The 22,383-nt window shown below is 49.1% G+C and overlaps 1 protein-coding gene across 2 annotated transcripts in view; it reads right to left on the reverse strand.

The window, feature by feature from the left end:
• Positions 1 to 367: 367 nt before the first annotated feature.
• The window catches only part of LOC117562090, a 28,010-nt gene continuing 5,994 nt past the window's right edge, over positions 368 to 22,383 (reverse strand). For both annotated transcript variants that reach the window (XM_034239869.1, XM_034239867.1), the window contains exons 5-13: positions 19,951 to 20,044; positions 18,721 to 18,808; positions 10,017 to 10,323; positions 8,298 to 8,391; positions 8,066 to 8,153; positions 4,852 to 5,182; positions 4,363 to 4,456; positions 3,364 to 3,451; positions 368 to 3,225 (exon numbers count right to left, since the gene is read on the reverse strand). In XM_034239869.1, coding sequence (XP_034095760.1) covers positions 2,626 to 3,225; positions 3,364 to 3,451; positions 4,363 to 4,456; positions 4,852 to 5,182; positions 8,066 to 8,153; positions 8,298 to 8,391; positions 10,017 to 10,323; positions 18,721 to 18,808; positions 19,951 to 20,044 — 1,784 coding nt within the window. In that variant the 3' untranslated portion in view covers positions 368 to 2,625. The remainder of the gene's footprint in view (positions 3,226 to 3,363; positions 3,452 to 4,362; positions 4,457 to 4,851; positions 5,183 to 8,065; positions 8,154 to 8,297; positions 8,392 to 10,016; positions 10,324 to 18,720; positions 18,809 to 19,950; positions 20,045 to 22,383) is intronic.

Below are 22,383 nucleotides of genomic sequence, written 5' to 3' on the forward strand. Positions count from 1 at the left end.
CAAATAATCTCAAATCTCGTCAGTGTCACAGAATGAGATGCATTGTGGGACATGTAGTTTGCGGGCAGCGGGCTCCTGTAAAGCGGCATGTAACCGTATAATAAACGTATTATATTCTTTCAGAGCTCGTACAGAATATGAAGCGTTTAGTTTGACCCGATATAAATGGAAGAGAGGTAAACTCGTAAAGATATGTGCAAAGTTTTCATGACTTTTTATCAAATATCTATCATTTAAAAAAAAAAATGTAATGTAATGTAAAAATGTTTTGACAAATATTGGTCCTTTTATATGAATTTCTTCATATATGTATCCTTTAATTTGAGTTTGACCCCCTCCCTCACATAATGCACACCAAACAGACGAGTTAAAGTGATAATGAAACTTTTTAATCTCATTTCAGTTCGTACAAATCGCGCGAGAGACAAACCAACAACTGATTCAGTCTTGAGTCTCTGGAGGAAACAGGAAGTGGAAGCCGATGCAGAATATTCTTCGCTCTCGTTCCGTCCAGCATCAACGCTTGGATAGAAATGATTTTAAAAAAAGTGTAAATCAATAGGAACCTCTTACGATGGGACGCCCAAATCAATCCAGAGATCAGAGTTTCATATTCATCGAGGGTCCAAAGTGGCTTTACATGAGCGAGGGTCTAATCAACGGGTAGAGCTGCACAATTATAATTAAAATGAGAAAAACAATCTGTTTGTGTAGTGTTAAACTAAAGAAACACCACACGAACGATCCACATCAAAATATGTTTTAGGGAGGAGTTATAATCTATATATAACCTCAGAGAAGATTTGTTCTTTTTGATCTTGTAGATTTACCAGAAAACATCAAAGTTAACGACTTAAATCTGGTAAATGTACAGCTGCATTTGTAAATTTAATCACAGAAAATGTTAATTTAAATCTTGTACATGAACCTCCTCTGCTGACTCACCTTCATTTCTCCCTGAATGGCTCTTAATACTCAGTGACGTCGCTAACGAAACTACAACTCCTACCTCAGAGGGAAGGCAGCAGGAAGGATGATGACTATTTAAAAGTGTGCAGCTCTCCCGTTCAGATACTCTACGTCTGCTGTGTTAGGGAGAGTAGGGTCTCCAGATCATAGAAACTGCTGGATTTTATACAATTAGCACAAGTTGCGTTAATTAGTAAGCATATGGAGACGATAGCAAAAAGATGGCGTGGCCGATTTGGCTTTTTTAGGAGGTCATTAAATCAATGTCGGATATTTTTAGGATCACTAATAGCAGTTTGGAGTGGCCTAGAACTTTCAAATCAAACCAAAATATGTCAAAATCTGCTTAAAAAGTACAAATATGGGCACTTTTGGGTTAAAATAGCTATTGATCCTGAAAATGTCAGAAATGGACTAAAAACTGTCCAAATCTGCCAAGCCATTGTTTAACTATTGTCTGCATTTGCTAATTAATGCTAATTGTGTAAAAGTCTCAACATATACTGCAGGGATGCTCTACAACCCCTTAGCTCCACGTCTTCAGAGGACTTGAATATTTGTAATTCGTTGCTCTACTACGTTCCCTCGAGATGTCCTCTTTTCCTGGGGCTCGTCGCTATGTCCTGAGAGCTCGTGGTTATGTCCCGAGAGCTCGTGGTTATGTCCAGAGAGCTCGTCGCTATGTCCCGAGAGCTCGTGGTTATGTCCAGAGAGCTCGTGGTTATGTCCAGAGAGCTCGTCGCTATGTCCCGAGAGCTCGTGGTTATGTCCAGAGAGCTCGTGGTTATGTCCAGAGAGCTCGTCGCTATGTCCCGAGAGCTCGTGGTTATGTCCAGAGAGCTCGTGGTTATGTCCCGAGAGCTCGTGGTTATGTCCAGAGAGCTCGTCGCTATGTCCCGAGAGCTCGTGGTTATGTCCAGAGAGCTCGTGGTTATGTCCAGAGAGCTCGTGGTTATGTCCCGAGAGCTCTTCGCTATATCCCGAGAGCTCGTGGTTATGTCCAGAGAGCTCGTGGTTATGTCCAGAGAGCTCGTGGTTATGTCCCAAGAGCTCGTGGTTATGTTCAGAGAGCTTGTGGTTATGTCCCGAGAGCTCGTTGTTATGTCCCGAGAGCTTGTGGTTATGTCCAGAGAGCTTGTCGCTATGTCCAGAGAGCTCGTGGTTATGTCCAGAGAGCTCGTGGTTATGTCCAGAGAGCTCGTGGTTATGTCCAGAGAGCTCGTGGTTATGTCCAGAGAGCTCGTGGTTATGTCCAGAGAGCTCGTGGTTATGTCCAGAGAGCTCGTGGTTATGTCCAGAGAGCTCGTGGTTATGTCCAGAGAGCTCGTGGTTATATCCCGGTCGCTCTTTGCTCTACATGCTCCAGAGCTACCCTCTAGTCATCGGTGGAGCTCGTCCCTCTACATCCTGCAGCTTAATGTCCCAGAGCTCGCTGCTTTGTCCCAGTCGATCTCCACTGTAGGACCAAACGGCTATTTGCTCTACATGCCCCGAGCGTCCTCTTTATGTCTCTTTCTGCTCTACTTGAGGGCGTTGAGGTGTCCTGAATGCACCACAGAGTTCATCTCTTTACGTCCTTTTTACACCGGGCTTCTTTGTGTCCTCATTATGTCTCTTTACACCGGGCCTGTTTATGTCTTTACGTCTCTTTGCGCTCTACATGAGGGCGTTGAGGTGTCCTGAATGCCCCACAGAGTTCATCATCAGCGCCCTCTGATCCAGCGCCTCTCTCTCTCGCCCGAGCGTCTCCCTCTCTCTCTCCAGCCACAGTCTCTCCGTCTGCACCGTCGCTCTCTCTCTCTCCACGGTCGCTCTCTCTCTCTCCACCGTCGCTCTCTCTCTCTCCACCATCTCCCTCTCTCTCTCCAGCGCCTCCCTCTCTCTCTCCACCATCTCCCACTCTCTCTCCAGGCCTCCCAGCTGAGCCTCGTTCGCCCCAGAGTCGCCTCCATCGTCGCCTCCATCGTCGCCTCCATCGTCGCCTCCATCGTCGCCTCCATCGTCGCCACCAAACGCCTCATCTACGAAGTCTGTGGAGGATTGAGGAAGAGGAGGAGGAAGAGGAAGGGGAGGAAGGGAGGAGCGAGGACGATGTTTTGGGGAGGGATGGTCGTCGTCGTCATGGGTTACGGGGGTGAGGAGGGGGGCGCTGCTCGTCAGACGGCCCTCCATGGCGTCGTTCATCAACTGGAACCACGGCCAGGAGGAGGCGCTGTCCGACATGTTCTCCATCCCAACAGGAGGGTACTTTAGGTCCTGGAGGGGGAGGAGGAGAGGGAGGAAGAGCAGGAGGGGGAGGAAGAGGAGGGGGAGGAAGAGAGAGGTTAGGAAAAGAGGTCGACCAAACTCCAAACTACTTTACAGTTGTTGTTGTTGTTGTTGTTGTGAACGCACCTTATATCTCCTCTTCAGATTGTCCCATTTCTTGGCCATCTGATAGGTCGAGACTTTCCCCTGCAACCCGATCTCCCTGATGATCGCCCTGAACACACACATTCAGACAGGTGAACACACACATTCGGACAGGTGAACACACACACATTCGGACAGGTGAACACACACATTCAGACAGGTGAACACACACATTTGGACAGGTGAACACACACATTCAGACAGGAGAACACACACACATTCGGACAGGTGAACACACACACACATTCAGACAGGTGAACACACACATTCGGACAGGTGAACACACACATTCGGACAGGTGAACACACACATTCGGACAGGTGAACACACACATTCAGACAGGTGAACACACACATTCGGACAGGTGAACACACACACATTTAGACAGGTGAACACACACATTCGGACAGGTGAACACACACACATTTAGACAGGTGAACACACATTCGGACAGGTGAACACACATTCGGACAGGTGAACACACACATTCGGTTAGGTGAACACACACATTCGGACAGGTGAAAACACACACTCGGACAAGTGAACACACACATTCGGACAGGTGAACACACACATTCGGACAGGTGAACACACACACTCGGACAGGTGAACACACACATTTGGAAAGGTGAACACACACATTCGGACAGGTGAACACACATTCAGACAGGTGAACACACACATTTAGACAGGTGAACACACATTCGGACAGGTAAACACACATTCGGACAGGTGAACACACACATTCAGACAGGTGAACACACACATTCGGACAGGTGAACACACACATTCGGACAGGTACACACACACATTCGGACAGGTGAACACACACATTCGGACAGGTGAACACACACATTCGGACACACACACACATTCGGACAGGTGAACACACACATTCGGACACACACACACACATTCGGACAGGTGAACACACACATTCGGACAGGTGAACACACACATTCCATCACAGCTGCCTCTTACTTCCATGCAGCTTTAGCAGCGTTCCTCCTGCCGGTGAACAGCGCCTCGTTAGCGGCTCTCAGTCTGATCATCTTCCTCGTGTCCTGGTCCGTCACTGAGGGGAACACGCATCTCATTATTAAAACACCAATATCAACTATCTATTTTCTATTATATATACTAATTTAATATTAGGGAATAATCACATACGTTCATTTACATCTTTAATCTCTGGGACACAAAGATGACCCAACCTGGGATCAGTGAAGTACATCTTCTCTTACTCTTCTCTGACGGCGTGGAGCACAAAGAAACACGTAATTTTACCTTTTTCTCAGAACTTGGCTTTTTCTATATTTTCTTACTCTTACTCAGAAGTTCATTTATTTATTTATTTTTGTGTGGTCTTCTCTCAGAATTTGACTTTTCTCAGATTTTGATTTGAATCTTTTTATTATTTCACTGTTTTCCTAATTTTACCTTTTTCTCAGAACTTGGATCTTCTCTTACTTTTATAGGAGTTTTCTGAGGGCGTGGAGCACTCCTCTCCGCTGGCGTCGATGTACGTCACGTTCCCGTCGGCGGCGTCGCCCCCCCCCATGGACTCCAGCTCGGACACGCTGCCCCTCCCCTCCAGCAGGCACTCCCTCTCGGGGGGGGGAGGAGGGGGAGGAAGGGGGGAGGAAACAAAGATGGCGTCCTCCTCGCTGCTCCACACCGGCGTCACACGGGCAGCCTTCCCTGCCAGACGGCCCTCCAGAGCGTCACCCATCAGGGAGAACCAGGGCCAGGAGGCGGGGGGCGTCTGGCCCTCCATGCCCCGCGGAGGGAACTTCAGGTCCTAAACACACAGATGAACACTTTAGCCGCGTTCACACTAGGGATGCCAGTGATTATTCGATTATTCGAATATTCGTTACAGTCTCCATAATCGAATATTATTTTTAAAAATCGATTTTATTTATATATATTTTTATTATTATTTATGTTTTTTTTTTTTTTTTTTCTGGCTTAGTTTCAACCAAAATATAGACTAATGCTAATAATAGTAATAGTATTAACAATTGTAAATGGCCATTGGTCACACCACCAGTTTGTTTTACTGTAAACTTGGAGGAAGCCTGCGTGCAGAGCAGACTGCTGCTGCAGCACGCTGCACACCGACCCCGCCCCCATCCCCCCTCTCCCTCACACGTGCGACTAAAGATGAACAAAGCGGCAGGTAAAAAGAGTTCCTCCTCGTGGAACTACTTCGAACTTACAAGTCCAAAGGAAGTTAAATGCAAGCTCTGCGAAAAGACCTTGGTCTATCACAGCTCAACCTCAACAATGCGTTCGCATTTGAGTGCGAAGCACGCCAAAGAGGTGATGACAGAAAACAACGGAATTCCTTTTGTCTGAGTTTTTTTTTCTTTTTTTCCTCTCTCTCCCGCGGGGGGGTGGGGGGGGTGGTGGTCGGTCGAATAATCGATTATTATTCGCCAGGGCTGCCGAATAATCGATTTTGATCATGGTCAGTTTCTGGCAACCCTAGTTCACACCAAGTACTTTGCAGCACTTAGCTCCCAGCACTTATCTCCCAGCACTTAGCTCCCAGCACTTAGTTCCCAGCACTTAGTTCCCAGCACTTAGCTCCCAGCACTTAGCTCCCAGCACTTAGTTCCCAGCACTTAGCTCCCAGCACTTAGTTCCCAGCACTTAGCTCCCAGCACTTAGCTCCCAGCACTTAGTTCCCAGCACTTAGCTCCCAGCACTTAGCTCCCCTATGGATCTAAGAGCCGATCGCGTTCACACCGGAATAAGTCCCTGAGGGAAGATTACGCAAAAGAGCCGCTGACGTCACTTCTTCTTCTTCTGGTTTACTGGCAGGCCACAAACAACTTCACGGCGTATACTGCCACCCGGAGTACCCGGCCGGAAGTCCCCGGAGTTGGGGACTGGCTTCTTGCTACTGAAGCCTTCCGAGTAAATCGCCAGAACGCCGACACCTAATGCTAATGCGAGGATAATAAAATGGTGGCTCTACAAAACATTTCAGAGTTTTACGGGGCGTGGTTTGCAATTCGCCCAGCCAATCAGAACTGGAGCACTTTTCCCCCCCAGGAGAGAACCACCTCTCAGCAGGCACTGAACATGGGGGTCAAAGTTCCCGGCACTAAGTCCTCTTTTTGGTGTGAACGCGACATCAGGGGTGCTAACGGAACTAAAGTGGGAAAGTACGGGGTAAAGTACTCCGGTGTGAACGCGCCTATTTAATCTAAAATAATAATAATATATTTGTTTTACTTTTCAATTTTTTCTCAAATGTTTGCTTTGATCTCCGAATTTCAATTTTTGATTTTTTTTTCAAATAATTAAATTTTTTGACTTTTTTTCTCCGAATTTTTACATTTTCGCTTTGATCTCTGAATTTGAATTTTTTTCTAAGAATTTCAATTGTTTACTTTTTTCTCAGAATTGTAACTTTTTTCTCAAATGTTCGCTTTAAGGCGAGACACCCCAGGTGAATAGGGTAATTTTTTTAACTTAAAGGTATCAGCTAGAAATGTCTCCAGTTAATTACTTACAATAAGGCAATTGTCTTTTGTATTACAAGTTTTCTGAAATAGCATGTTTAAATATACAAATTATCCATTATCTCATTAAATATGCACATATTTTAACACATTTCAGGAATCGAAATCTGAACTTTGGATATAGCCAGATTCAAAATTATTGTTTCATTTTGTAGTCATATTAGTATCTAAGGCTTTTACAGAAGGGATTTTGGATATCTCTTGTTTTCACTCGATAAATCAGAAAATACTGTCAACAGCCCTAAAATATCAATTGTCGCCATGTTTTTAGGTATACAATGTTGTATAATTCAGGCTATGAATTATATATGACCCTGAACCCTTATGTAAAAGCCTTCATAATATTGATAGGAATATAACTGGAAGGTTTGGTGTATGTACGTACTACTGAAGTTGAGATTTCGAACTCAGAGTAGGAGAAGCGCTAGCGCCAGTGAGGCGCTAGCTAAACCCTCCTGTTCTTTGGATGACAGCTTGCACATCGACGCCCTCCGTGAAGGTATTTCATGTTCAGGGTCATTTTTTTTATATAACCTTGCTTCGTGCAAGTGACAATTGTTGTCGTCTTCTCTGTGAACGTTTTTTTCGCCGTTCTTTTGCCATTTTGAGATTTCAATTTCTAGCGGAAAGCTAACCAGGAAGTGTTTTAGCACACCACGTGACGCATCTGAACGAATCACGTTGTCAGAAGTTGACACCAGCCAATGAGAGTTCGTTTCTTGGTTTAAGACCCCTTTGTGCTTTCACGATTGGTTGCTGATACAAAGGAAATGACCATATTTGGATCCGATGAGATTGTGCAGGAGAGACACAGCTTTCCAGCGATACCTCTGTTGACATGGTGCACACAGCGGTCGCGGTACTTTATGTTACGTTAGAATGCTAACTTTTGGTGAATTTAGGAGAAACCTACAGACGCAAATAGACAAACTATAGTAACATAAACACTTAAATGTGTATTTTGTACGTTTTCCTTCCAAAAGCCTGAAAGAAAACATGTTATGGAATCAAAATAGCACAACATCTCAAAATTGACCAGTACTTGAAAAACGATGTTTTTGCCTGCCGTGTCTCGCCTTAATCTTAGAACTTCATTTTTTGACTTTTTTCTAAGAATCTCCATTTTTGAGACGGGATGAGGCGCTCACCTTGAATTTGGTCTTCAGGTTGTCCCACTTCTTGGCCACCTGATCCGGAGTGATCTTCCCCGTCAGACCCATCTCCTTCACGATGCCCCTGAGCACAGAGAGGAACCGTGAGAGGAACCGTGAGAGGAACCGTGAGAGGAACCGTGAGAGGAACCGTGAGAGGAACCGTGAGAGGAACAGTGAGAGGAACAGTGAGAGGAAATGTGAGAGGAAATGTGAGAGGATGTCTCACCTCCATGCAGGCTTGGCCGTGTTCCTCCTGCCGGTGAACAGAGACTCGTTTGAAGATCGCAGCTCAATCAGCCTCCGGATGTCTTCTTCTGTCACTGAAATGAAGGTAGAAGAACTCGGATGAGCTGCAGGTAAACATCTCTTAACCTGCGTCAGGGCCCAGTTCCAAACCACACCCTACACACTGACTCAGCTGAGCGAGGCTCCTCCTGTCAGACGGAGGATGTAAAAACAGCAAAAAGCTTTGGAACAAACTCCTTTCTCTCCGGCAGAAACAGGACATGCCGTAACTTTAGGTAACGACGCTTTCAAACCAGCGTCTCTTGGACAAAAACTCTAAATCAATAACTAAAATAAAAATCTAAAAATCTGTAATTGTGTTTCTTTTTTGTAAATAAACTCCATAATAAAATGCACACATTTACCGTTCTCTGGACTGAACACAGGTACACGATCCTAAGTTAAAAAAACATGAGGTTACCCTCAAGTTGTTAACATCTCGAAGTCGATATTAAATATATCTTGTTGTGCAGTTTATCTGTAAGCAGCGTGTGCATGTCAATGGTCTGCAAAGGCTCAAATCCCCGTTTTCTCAGAACTTGACTTTTCTGTTTGTTATTAGACTTTTTTTCAGAATGTGACATATTTTTAAGAATTTGTTGTTTTTCCGTAATTATACTTTTTTCTCAGAACTTTTGTCTTTTTAAAAAAAAAATTCTATAAATTTCACGTTTTTCCCAGAATTCATTTTTTGCGAATATCGCCTTCTTTCAGAACTTGGCTTTTTTTCTACCAATTTGCCCAAATTTTCCAATTTTTCTCAGAATTAATAATCATACACCTAACTGTTAGTGGTGCACGATAATTATCGGTCCGATAATAGGAATTATGACGTCATCCCGATACCAGTATTAATAGCGCCGATAATATACAATATATTTTTTGGGTAAAAAAAAAGAAAGAAATACTGCGGTGGGTGGATTGGGATGAGGGGCGCTTGTTTTTCACTCGGCTCCTCCCGTTTTGCCAGTACTGTGGTATTAGTGGTTTAGGAAGAGGGGAGTTCTTCACAAATCCAGCGCTCCCTAACTCGTGCCTGGCTGTGGCGTAAATGGTGTGCGGCCGTGAAGCCAGGACAGTAAACAAACATGTCGCCGGTGGTATGGGACTATTTCAAAGCTTCAGAGTTAGATAGTTCGCTTGCTATTTGTATTAACAAATGCAGAAGTTCCACGAGGAGGGAAAAAGGCAACGAGCTATAATACTTCCAACCTGATTAGTCACCTGAAACATCGCCATCGCTACGATGGTGTGTTAAAAGCGTACGAAGACGCCTGCGCTGCTAAACTAGCGGCGAATCCAAAGCCAGCTGCAAAGGCACCGGGGCTTTTACCGATCCACGAGGCTTTTGGAAAAGGCAAGAAGTTTGCCAGAGACGACCCCAGGGCTAAAACGATCTCTAACTTCATCATAGAAATGATGGCGCTTGACGAGAGTCAAAACTGTTCTTGGCTTTGTTTTGTTCATAGTAGTAATGCTCACGTCATTTGCTCACTACTAGTCTTTGTTTTACCACCAGGTGTGCAAAAACTACACGTACATTTAATATATATATATATATTATATTATTATCGGTTATCTGTATCGGTCTTGAGAAGCAGGAAGTTATCGGTATCGGTTTCAAAAAACCAATATCGTGCATCCCTACTAACTGTCTTACACTTGTATGTGAACTCGGCCATCCTCTGCAGGTCTCCCAGCGCCGTGGACCCGCTCTTGTCGTCTTGCTCCACCAGCAGGTCCATCTCAGACTCGGTGAGGAACTCGGCCATGCCGCCCCGGCTCCTCCGCGCTCGTTTCCTCGGCACGGGCGACAGCGGCTCCATGTCCTCGTCCTCGTCCTCCACGATGGGCGTGAGGACGGGCGCGGTGCCCGTGAAGCGGCCCTCCATGGCGTCGTTCATGCGGTAGAACCAGGGCCAGGAGGAGGGGTTGGTCTCCACGCCGCGGGCGGGGAACTTCAGCTCCTGATGGAGACACAGAGCTGCTGTTACCATACACTCACAGCCACGTCTACTAGCCACAGAGCTGCCGTTACCATACACTCACAGCCACGTCTACGCTCTACAGAGCTGCCGTTACCATACACTCACAGCCACGCCTATGCTCTACAGAGCTGCCGTTACCATACACTCACAGCCACGCCTATGCTCTACAGAGCTGCCGTTACCATACACTCACAGCCACGTCTACGCTCCACAGAGCTGCCGTTACCATACACTCACAGCCACGTCTACCAGCCACAGAGCTGCTGTTACCATACACTCACAGCCACGTCTACGCTCTACAGAGCTGCCGTTACCATACACTCACAGCCATGTCTACCAGCTACAGAGCTGCTGTTACCCTACACTCACAGCCACGTCTACGCTCTACAGAGCTGCTGTTACCATACACTCACAGCCACGCCTATGCTCTACAGAGCTGCCGTTACCATACACTCACAGCCATGTCTACAGAGCTGCCGTTACCATACACTCACAGCCATGTCTACCAGCCACAGAGCTGCCGTTACCATACACTCACAGCCATGTCTACCAGCCACAGAGCTGCTGTTACCATACACTCACAGCCACGTCTACGCTCTACAGAGCTGCTGTTACCATACACTCACAGCCACGCCTATGCTCTACAGAGCTGCCGTTACCATACACTCACAGCCATGTCTACAGAGCTGCCGTTACCATACACTCACAGCCATGTCTACCAGCCACAGAGCTGCCGTTACCATACACTCACAGCCATGTCTACAGAGCTGCCGTTACCATACACTCACAGCCACGTCTACGCTCTACAGAGCTGCCGTTACCATACACTCACAGCCACGTCTACAGAGCTGCCGTTACCATACACTCACAGCCACGTCTACGCTTCAGAGCTGCCGTTACCATACACTCACAGCCACGTCTACGCTCTACAGAGCTGCCGTTACCATACACTCACAGCCACGTCTACGCTCCACAGAGCTGCCGTTACCATACACTCACAGCCACGTCTACGCTCCACGTACCATACACTCACAGCCACGTCTACGCTCTACAGAGCTGCCGTTATCATACACTCACAGCCACGTCTACAGAGCTGCCGTTACCATACACTCACAGCCACGTCTATAATCTACAGAGCTGCTGTTACCATACACTCACAGCCACGTCTACGCTCCACAGAGCTGCCGTTACCATACACTCACAGCCACGTCTACGCTCTACAGAGCTGCCGTTACCATACACTCACAGCCACGTCTACGCTCTACAGAGCTGCTGTTACCATACACTCACAGCCACGTCTACGCTCTACAGAGCTGGCGTTACCATACACTCACAGCCACGTCTACGCTCTACAGAGCTGCCGTTACCATACACTCACAGCCACGTCTACGCTCTACAGAGCTGCTGTTACCATACACTCACAGCCACGCCTATGCTCTACAGAGCTGCCGTTACCATACACTCACAGCCATGTCTACCAGCCACAGAGCTGCTGTTACCATACACTCACAGCCACGTCTACGCTCTACAGAGCTGCTGTTACCATACACTCACAGCCACGTCTACAGAGCTGCCGTTACCATACACTCACAGCCACGTCTACGCTTCAGAGCTGCCGTTACCATACACTCACAGCCACGTCTACGCTCTACAGAGCTGCCGTTACCATACACTCACAGCCACGTCTACGCTCCACAGAGCTGCCGTTACCATACACTCACAGCCACGTCTACGCTCTACAGAGCTGCCGTTATCATACACTCACAGCCACGTCTACAGAGCTGCCGTTACCATACACTCACAGCCACGTCTATAATCTACAGAGCTGCTGTTACCATACACTCACAGCCACGTCTATAATCTACAGAGCTGCTGTTACCATACACTCACAGCCACGTCTACGCTCTACAGAGCTGCCGTTACCATACACTCACAGCCACGTCTACGCTCCACAGAGCTGCCGTTACCATACACTCACAGCCATGTCTACAGAGCTGCCGTTACCATACACTCACAGCCACGTCTACGCTCTACAGAGCTGCCGTTACCATACACTCACAGCCACGTCTACAGAGCTGCCGTTACCATACACTCACAGCCACGTCTACAGAGCTGCCGTTACCATACACTCACAGCCACGTCTACGCTTCAGAGCTGCCGTTACCATACACTCACAGCCACGTCTACGCTCTACAGAGCTGCCGTTACCATACACTCACAGCCACGTCTACGCTCCACAGAGCTGCCGTTACCATACACTCACAGCCACGTCTACGCTCCACGTACCATACACTCACAGCCACGTCTACGCTCTACAGAGCTGCCGTTACCATACACTCACAGCCACGTCTACGCTCTACAGAGCTGCCGTTATCATACACTCACAGCCACGTCTACAGAGCTGCCGTTACCATACACTCACAGCCACGTCTATAATCTACAGAGCTGCTGTTACCATACACTCACAGCCACGTCTACGCTCTACAGAGCTGCCGTTACCATACACTCACAGCCACGTCTACGCTCCACAGAGCTGCCGTTACCATACACTCACAGCCACGTCTACGCTCTACAGAGCTGCCGTTACCATACACTCACAGCCACGTCTACGCTCTACAGAGCTGCTGTTACCATACACTCACAGCCACGTCTACGCTCTACAGAGCTGGCGTTACCATACACTCACAGCCACGTCTACGCTCCACAGAGCTGCCGTTACCATACACTCACAGCCACGTCTACGCTCTACAGAGCTGCCGTTACCATACACTCACAGCCACGTCTACGCTCTACAGAGCTGCTGTTACCATACACTCACAGCCACGCCTATGCTCTACAGAGCTGCCGTTACCATACACTCACAGCCATGTCTACCAGCCACAGAGCTGCTGTTACCATACACTCACAGCCACGCCTATGCTCTACAGAGCTGCCGTTACCATACACTCACAGCCATGTCTACCAGCCACAGAGCTGCTGTTACCATACACTCACAGCCACGTCTACGCTCTACAGAGCTGCTGTTACCATACACTCACAGCCACGTCTACAGAGCTGCCGTTACCATACACTCACAGCCACGTCTACGCTTCAGAGCTGCCGTTACCATACACTCACAGCCACGTCTACGCTCTACAGAGCTGCCGTTACCATACACTCACAGCCACGTCTACGCTCCACAGAGCTGCCGTTACCATACACTCACAGCCACGTCTACGCTCCACGTACCATACACTCACAGCCACGTCTACGCTCTACAGAGCTGCCGTTATCATACACTCACAGCCACGTCTACAGAGCTGCCGTTACCATACACTCACAGCCACGTCTATAATCTACAGAGCTGCTGTTACCATACACTCACAGCCACGTCTACGCTCTACAGAGCTGCCGTTACCATACACTCACAGCCACGTCTACGCTCCACAGAGCTGCCGTTACCATACACTCACAGCCACGTCTACGCTCTACAGAGCTGCCGTTACCATACACTCACAGCCACGTCTACGCTCTACAGAGCTGCTGTTACCATACACTCACAGCCACGTCTACGCTCTACAGAGCTGCCGTTACCATACACTCACAGCCACGTCTACGCTCCACAGAGCTGCCGTTACCATACACTCACAGCCACGTCTACGCTCTACAGAGCTGCCGTTACCATACACTCACAGCCACGTCTACGCTCTACAGAGCTGCTGTTACCATACACTCACAGCCACGCCTATGCTCTACAGAGCTGCCGTTACCATACACTCACAGCCATGTCTACCAGCCACAGAGCTGCTGTTACCATACACTCACAGCCACGCCTATGCTCTACAGAGCTGCCGTTACCATACACTCACAGCCATGTCTACCAGCCACAGAGCTGCCGTTACCATACACTCACAGCCATGTCTACCAGCCACAGAGCTGCTGTTACCATACACTCACAGCCACGTCTACGCTCTACAGAGCTGCTGTTACCATACACTCACAGCCACGTCTACGCTCTACAGAGCTGCCGTTACCATACACTCACAGCCACGTCTACAGAGCTGCCGTTACCATACACTCACAGCCACGTCTACAGAGCTGCCGTTACCATACACTCACAGCCACGTCTACCAGCTACAGAGCTGCCGTTACCATACACTCACAGCCACGTCTACACTCTACAGAGCTGCCGTTACCATACACTCACAGCCACGTGTACGCTCTACAGAGCTGCCGTTACCATACACTCACAGCCACGTCTACACTCCACAGAGCTGCCGTTACCATACACTCACAGCCACGTCTACACTCCACAGAGCTGCTGTTACCATACACTCACAGCCACGTCTACGCTCCACAGAGCTGCCGTTACCATACACTCACAGCCACGTCTACGCTCTACAGAGCTGCCGTTACCATACACTCACAGCCACGTCTACGCTTCAGAGCTGCCGTTACCATACACTCACAGCCACGTCTACGCTCTACAGAGCTGCCGTTACCATACACTCACAGCCACGTCTACGCTCCACAGAGCTGCTGTTACCATACACTCACAGCCACGTCTACGCTTCACAGAGCTGCCGTTACCATACACTCACAGCCACGTCTACGCTCTACAGAGCTGCCGTTACCATACACTCACAGCCACGTCTACGCTCTACCAGCTAGAGCTGCCGTTACCATACACTCACAGCCACGTCTACGCTCCACAGAGCTGCTGTTACCATACACTCACAGCCACGTCTACGCTCTACAGAGCTGCCGTTACCATACACTCACAGCCACGTCTACAGAGCTGCCGTTACCATACACTCACAGCCACGTCTACCAGCTACAGAGCTGCTGTTACCATACACTCACAGCCACGTCTACGCTCCACAGAGCTGCTGTTACCATACACTCACAGCCACGTCTACGCTCCACAGAGCTGCCGTTACCATACACTCACAGCCACGTCTACGCTCTACAGAGCTGCCGTTACCATACACTCACAGCCACGTCTACGCTCCACAGAGCTGCTGTTACCATACACTCACAGCCACGTCTACGCTCCACAGAGCTGCCGTTACCATACACTCACAGCCACGTCTACCAGCTACAGAGCTGCTGTTACCATACACTCACAGCCACGTCTACGCTCCACAGAGCTGCCGTTACCATACACTCACAGCCACGTCTACGCTCCACAGAGCTGCTGTTACCATACACTCACAGCCACGTCTACACTCTACAGAGCTGCCGTTACCATACACTCACAGCCACGCCTACGCTCTACAGAGCTGCCGTTACCATACACTCACAGCCACGTCTACGCTCTACAGAGCTGCCGTTACCATACACTCACAGCCACGCCTACGCTCTACAGAGCTGCTGTTACCATACACTCACAGCCACGTCTACGCTCTACAGAGCTGCCGTTACCATACACTCACAGCCACGTCTACGCTCTACAGAGCTGCTGTTACCATACACTCACAGCCACGTCTACGCTCTACAGAGTTGCCGTTACCATACACTCACAGCCACGTCTACAGAGCTGACGTTACCATACACTCACAGCCACGCCTACCAGCTACAGAGCTGCTGTTACCATACACTCACAATCACGTCTACACTCCACAGAGCTGCCGTTACCATACACTCACAGCCACGTCTACGCTCTACAGAGCTGCCGTTACCATACACTCACAGCCACGTCTACGCTCTACAGAGCTGCTGTTACCATACACTCACAGCCACGTCTACGCTCTACAGAGTTGCCGTTACCATACACTCACAGCCACGTCTACAGAGCTGACGTTACCATACACTCACAGCCACGCCTACCAGCTACAGAGCTGCTTTTACCATACACTCACAGCCACGTCTACGCTCTACCAGCTAGAGCTGCTGTTACCATACACTCACAGCCACGTCTATGCTCTACCAGCTACAGAGCTGCTGTTACCATACACTCACAGCCACGTCTACGCTTCACAGAGCTGCCGTTACCATACACTCACAGCCACGTCTACGCTCTACCAGCTAGAGCTGCTGTTACCATACACTCACAGCCACGTCTATGCTCTACCAGCTACAGAGCTGCTGTTACCATACACTCACAGCCACGTCTACGCTCCACAGAGCTGCTGTTACCATACACTCACAGCCACGTCTACGCTCCACAGAGCTGCCGTTACCATACACTCACAGCCACGTCTACCAGCTACAGAGCTGCTGTTACCATACACTCACAGCCACGTCTACGCTCCACAGAGCTGCCGTTACCATACACTCACAGCCACGTCTACGCTCCACAGAGCTGCTGTTACCATACACTCACAGCCACGTCTACGCTCCACAGAGCTGCTGTTACCATACACTCACAGCCACGTCTACGCTCCACAGAGCTGCCGTTACCATACACTCACAGCCACGTCTACCAGCTACAGAGCTGCTGTTACCATACACTCACAGCCACGTCTACGCTCCACAGAGCTGCCGTTACCATACACTCACAGCCACGTCTACGCTCCACAGAGCTGCTGTTACCATACACTCACAGCCACGTCTACGCTCTACAGAGCTGCTGTTACCATACACTCACAGCCACGTCTACGCTCTACAGAGCTGCCGTTACCATACACTCACAGCCACGTCTACAGAGCTGCCGTTACCATACACTCACAGCCACGCCTACCAGCTACAGAGCTGCTGTTACCATACACTCACAGCCACGTCTACACTCCACAGAGCTGCCGTTACCATACACTCACAGCCACGTCTACGCTCTACCAGCTAGAGCTGCTGTTACCATACACTCACAGCCACGTCTACACTCCACAGAGCTGCTGTTACCATACACTCACAGCCACGTCTACACTCCACAGAGCTGCCGTTACCATACACTCACAGCCACGTCTACACTCCACAGAGCTGCCGTTACCATACACTCACAGCCACGTCTACACTCCACAGAGCTGCCGTTACCATACACTCACAGCCACGTCTACACTCCACAGAGCTGACGTTACCATACACTCACAGCCACGTCTACACTCCACAGAGCTGCCGTTACCATACACTCACAGCCACGTCTACGCTTCACAGAGCTGCCGTTACCATACACTCACAGCCACGTCTACGCTCCACAGAGCTGCCGTTACCATACACTCACAGCCACGTCTACACTCCACAGAGCTGCCGTTACCATACACTCACAGCCACGTCTACACTCCACAGAGCTGCCGTTACCATACACTCACAGCCACGTCTACACTCCACAGAGCTGCCGTTACCATACACTCACAGCCACGTCTACACTCCACAGAGCTGCCGTTACCATACACTCACAGCCACGTCTACACTCCACAGAGCTGCCGTTACCATACACTCACAGCCACGTCTACACTCCACAGAGCTGCCGTTACCATACACTCACAGCCACGTCTACACTCCACAGAGCTGCTGTTACCATACACTCACAGCCACGTCTACACTCCACAGAGCTGCTGTTACCATACACTCACAGCCACGTCTACGCTCTACCAGTTAGAGCTGCTGTTACCATACACTCACAGCCACGTCTACACTCCACAGAGCTGCCGTTACCATACACTCACAGCCACGTCTACACTCCACAGAGCTGCTGTTACCATACACTCACAGCCACGTCTACACTCCACAGAGCTGCTGTTACCATACACTCACAGCCACGTCTACACTCCACAGAGCTGCTGTTACCATACACTCACAGCCACGTCTACACTCCACAGAGCTGCCGTTACCATACACTCACAGCCACGTCTACACTCCACAGAGCTGCTGTTACCATACACTCACAGCCACGTCTACGCTTCACAGAGCTGCCGTTACCATACACTCACAGCCACGTCTACACTCCACAGAGCTGCCGTTACCATACACTCACAGCCACGTCTACACTCCACAGAGCTGCTGTTACCATACACTCACAGCCACGTCTACACTCCACAGAGCTGCCGTTACCATACACTCACAGCCACGTCTACACTCCACAGAGCTGCCGTTACCATACACTCACAGCCACGTCTACACTCCACAGAGCTGCTGTTACCATACACTCACAGCCACGTCTACACTCCACAGAGCTGCTGTTACCATACACTCACAGCCACGTCTACACTCCACAGAGCTGCCGTTACCATACACTCACAGCCACGTCTACACTCCACAGAGCTGCTGTTACCATACACTCACAGCCACGTCTACGCTCTACCAGCTACAGAGCTGCCGTTACCATACACTCACAGCCACTTGGAATTAGAATAGTTCATCTCTTCTCTAATGTGCAGTGCCTCGTCTCTCATGCTCCTGCAACACTAACATTTCCCACATTGGGATGAATAACGTCCGTCTGATCTGAGGGGGGCCTACCTTGTACCTCCTCTTCAGGTTGTCCCACTTCTTGGCCAGCTGCTCGGTGGTCAGCTTCCCCTGAAGACCCAGCTCGTACAGGATGGCTCTGAAAGACACGCAGGTTCAAGGACTGAAGACCGTGGACACAATCTATCTGAGGGGTGAGAGCTGTTACTAAGGACATGTCTCTGAAGTGTCCTGCTCCAAACCCCAAACAGATCCTTGTAGCCCCCCCCCCCCTCTCTTCCAGCTGTTACTAAGGACATGTCTCTGAAGTGTCCTGCTCCAAACCCCAAACAGGTCCTTGTAGCCCCCCCCCCTCTCTTCCAGCTGTTACTAAGGACATGTCTCTGAAGTGTCCTGCTCCAAACCCCAAACAGGTCCTTGTAGCCCCACCCCTCTCTTCCAGCTGTTACTAAGGACATGTCTCTGAAGTGTCCTGCTCCAAACCCCAAACAGGTCCTTGTAGCCCCCCCCCCTCTCTTCCAGCTGTTACTAAGGACATGTCTCTGAAGTGTCCTGCTCCAAACCCCAAACAGGTCCTTGTAGCCCCCCCCCTCTCTTCCAGCTGTTACTAAGGACATGTCTCTGAAGTGTCCTGCTCCAAACCCCAAACAGGTCCTTGTAGCCCCCCCCCCTCTCTTCCAGCTGTTACTAAGGACATGTCTCTGAAGTGTCCTGCTCCAAACCCCAAACAGGTCCTTGTAGCCCCCCCCCTCTCTTCCAGCTGTTACTAAGGACATGTCTCTGAAGTGTCCTGCTCCAAACCCCAAACAGATCCTTGTAGCCCCCCCCCTCTCTTCCAGCTGTTACTAAGGACATGTCTCTGAAGTGTCCTGCTCCAAACCCCAAACAGGTCCTTGTAGCCCCCCCCCTCTCTTCCAGCTGTTACTAAGGACATGTCTCTGAAGTGTCCTGCTCCAAACCCCAAACAGGTCCTTGTAGCCCCCCCCCCTCTCTTCCAGCTGTTCCTAAAGAGCTGACTCTGGGTCAGTAGCTTCAGAGAGAGAGTAGATCTCATCAGGAGAACTCTCCCAGCAGAAACTCAGCTAAATGCTGCCGTGATGAAACTCCACATCATGTTCCAAACCACATGGTGATGCAGAGAAGACATCAGAAAGTGCACTTTGCATGATAGGAGACCTTTAAGACTGGTGTGTAAAGTCAGACGAGATTATATTTTATTATCAAAAACACTTCATTATATTCCTTGTACACAAACTAAAAAGAGACCGAAATGAGTCTCACCTCCAGGCGGGTTTGGCGGAGTGTTTCCTTCCGGTGAACAGAGCCTCGTTTGCTGCTCGAAGTTTGATCATCCTCTCCGTTTCCGTTTCAGACACTGAGGAAACACAACAGCAGCAAATATTAAACCACTGAGACGAGAAATAAGGATTCAGAAGCAGAAACTATGTGTGAAAAGAGTCAGTTTTCTATCCGAGTTTGATTACAACCCGCTCAAGAGGAGGTAGGCTGGGAATCACCAGGCTCCCCACGATACGATGCTGTCGCGATACTTAAGCCACGATACGATGCTGTCGCGATACTTAAGCCACGATACGATGCTGTCGCGATACTTAAGCCACGATACGATGCTGTCGCAATACTTAAGCCACGATACGATGCTGTCGCGATACTTAAGCCACGATACGATACTGTCGCGATACTTGAGCCACGATACGATGCTGTCGCGATACTTGAGCCACGATACGATGCTGTCGCGATACTTAAGCCACGATACGATGCTGTCGCGATACTTGAGCCACGATACGATGCTGTCGCGATACCTGAGCCACGATACGATGCTGTCGCGATACTTAAGCCACGATACGATGCTGTCGCGATACTTAAGCCACGATACGATGCTGTTGCGATACTTACGCCACGATACGACGCTGTCGCGATACTTAAGCCACGATACGATGCTGTCGCGATACTTAAGCCACGATACGATGCTGTCGCGATACTTAAGCCACGATACGATGCTGTCGCGATACTTAAGCCACGATACTGTCGCGATACTTAAGCCACGATACGATGCTGTCGCGATACTTAAGCCACGATACTGTCGTGATACTTAAGCCACGATACGATGCTGTCGCGATACTTAAGCCACGATACGATGCTGTCGCGATACTTAAGCCACGATACGATGCTGTCGCGATACTTAAGCCACGATACGATGCTGTCGCGATACTTAAGCCACGATACGATGCTGTCACGATACTTAAACCACGATACGATGCTGTCGCGATACTTAAGCCACGATACGATGCTGTCGCGATACTTAAGCCACGATACGATGCTGTTGCGATACTTAAGCCACGATACGATGCTGTCGCGATACTTAAGCCACGATACGATGCTGTCACGATACTTAAGCCGCGATGCTGTCGCGATACTTAAGCCATGATACGATGCTGTCGCGATACTTAAGCCACGATACGATGCTGTCGCGATACCTAAGCCACGATACGATGCTGTCGCGATACTTAAGCCACGATACGATGATGTTGCAATACTTAAGCCACGATACGATGCTGTCGCGATACTTAAGCCACGATACTGTTGCGATACTTAAGCCACGATAATGTTGCGATACTTAAGCCACGATACTGTCGCGATACTTAAGCCACGATACGATGCTGTCGCGATACTTAAACCACGATACGATGCTGTCGCGATACTTAAGCCACGATACGATGCTGTCGCGATGCTTAAACCACGATACGATGCTGTCGCGATGCTTAAGCCACGATACTGTTGCGATACTTAAGCCACGATACGATGCTGTCGCGATACTTAAGCCACGATACGATGCTGTCGCGATACTTAAGCCACGATACGATGCTGTCGCGATACTTAAGCCACGATACTGTCGCGATACTTAAGCCACGATACTGTTGCGATACTTAAGCCACGATACGATGCTGTCACGATACTTACGCCACGATACGATGCTGTCGCGATACTTACGCCACGATACTGCCGCGATACTTAAACCACGATACGATGCTGTCGCAATACTTAAGCCACGATGCGATACTTAAGCCACGATACGATGCTGTCGCGATACTTAAGCCACGATACGATGCTGTCGCGATACTTAAGCCACGATACGATGCTGTCGCGATACTTAAGCCACGATACGATGCTGTCGCGATACTTAAGCCACGATACGATGCTGTCGCGATACTTAAGCCACGATACGATGCTGTCGCGATACTTAAGCCGCGATGCTGTCGCGATACTTAAGCCACGATGCCATACTATCACGATACTTAAGCCACGATGCCATACTATCACGATACTTAAGCCACGATGCCATACTATCACGATACTTAAGCCACGATGCCATACTATCACGATACTTAAGCCACGATACGATACTATCACGATACTTAAGCCACGATACGATGCTGTCGCGATACTTAAGCATCCTGTTTACGTCACGTTGTTGTTTTGATTGATTGATTGAAAAGTGTATTAACAGCTTGTATATTGGGTACAGTACAGTACAGCTCAAAACATACAATTGTTAAGGGGATGCAGACCAGAGAAAGACTTTCGTCTTGTTTACATCAGGGTCCCCCATTTACGTCAGGAGACATCTTGTTTACGGGCGTCATGTTGTTCTTGATAGTTGACAGAAGTCTTAGGCCTCTCACGATAATTAATTTT

The sequence above is a fragment of the Gymnodraco acuticeps genome, unplaced genomic scaffold (genome assembly GCF_902827175.1).
Source record: "Gymnodraco acuticeps unplaced genomic scaffold, fGymAcu1.1, whole genome shotgun sequence".
In the NCBI taxonomy this organism is placed as follows: domain Eukaryota; kingdom Metazoa; phylum Chordata; class Actinopteri; order Perciformes; family Bathydraconidae; genus Gymnodraco; species Gymnodraco acuticeps.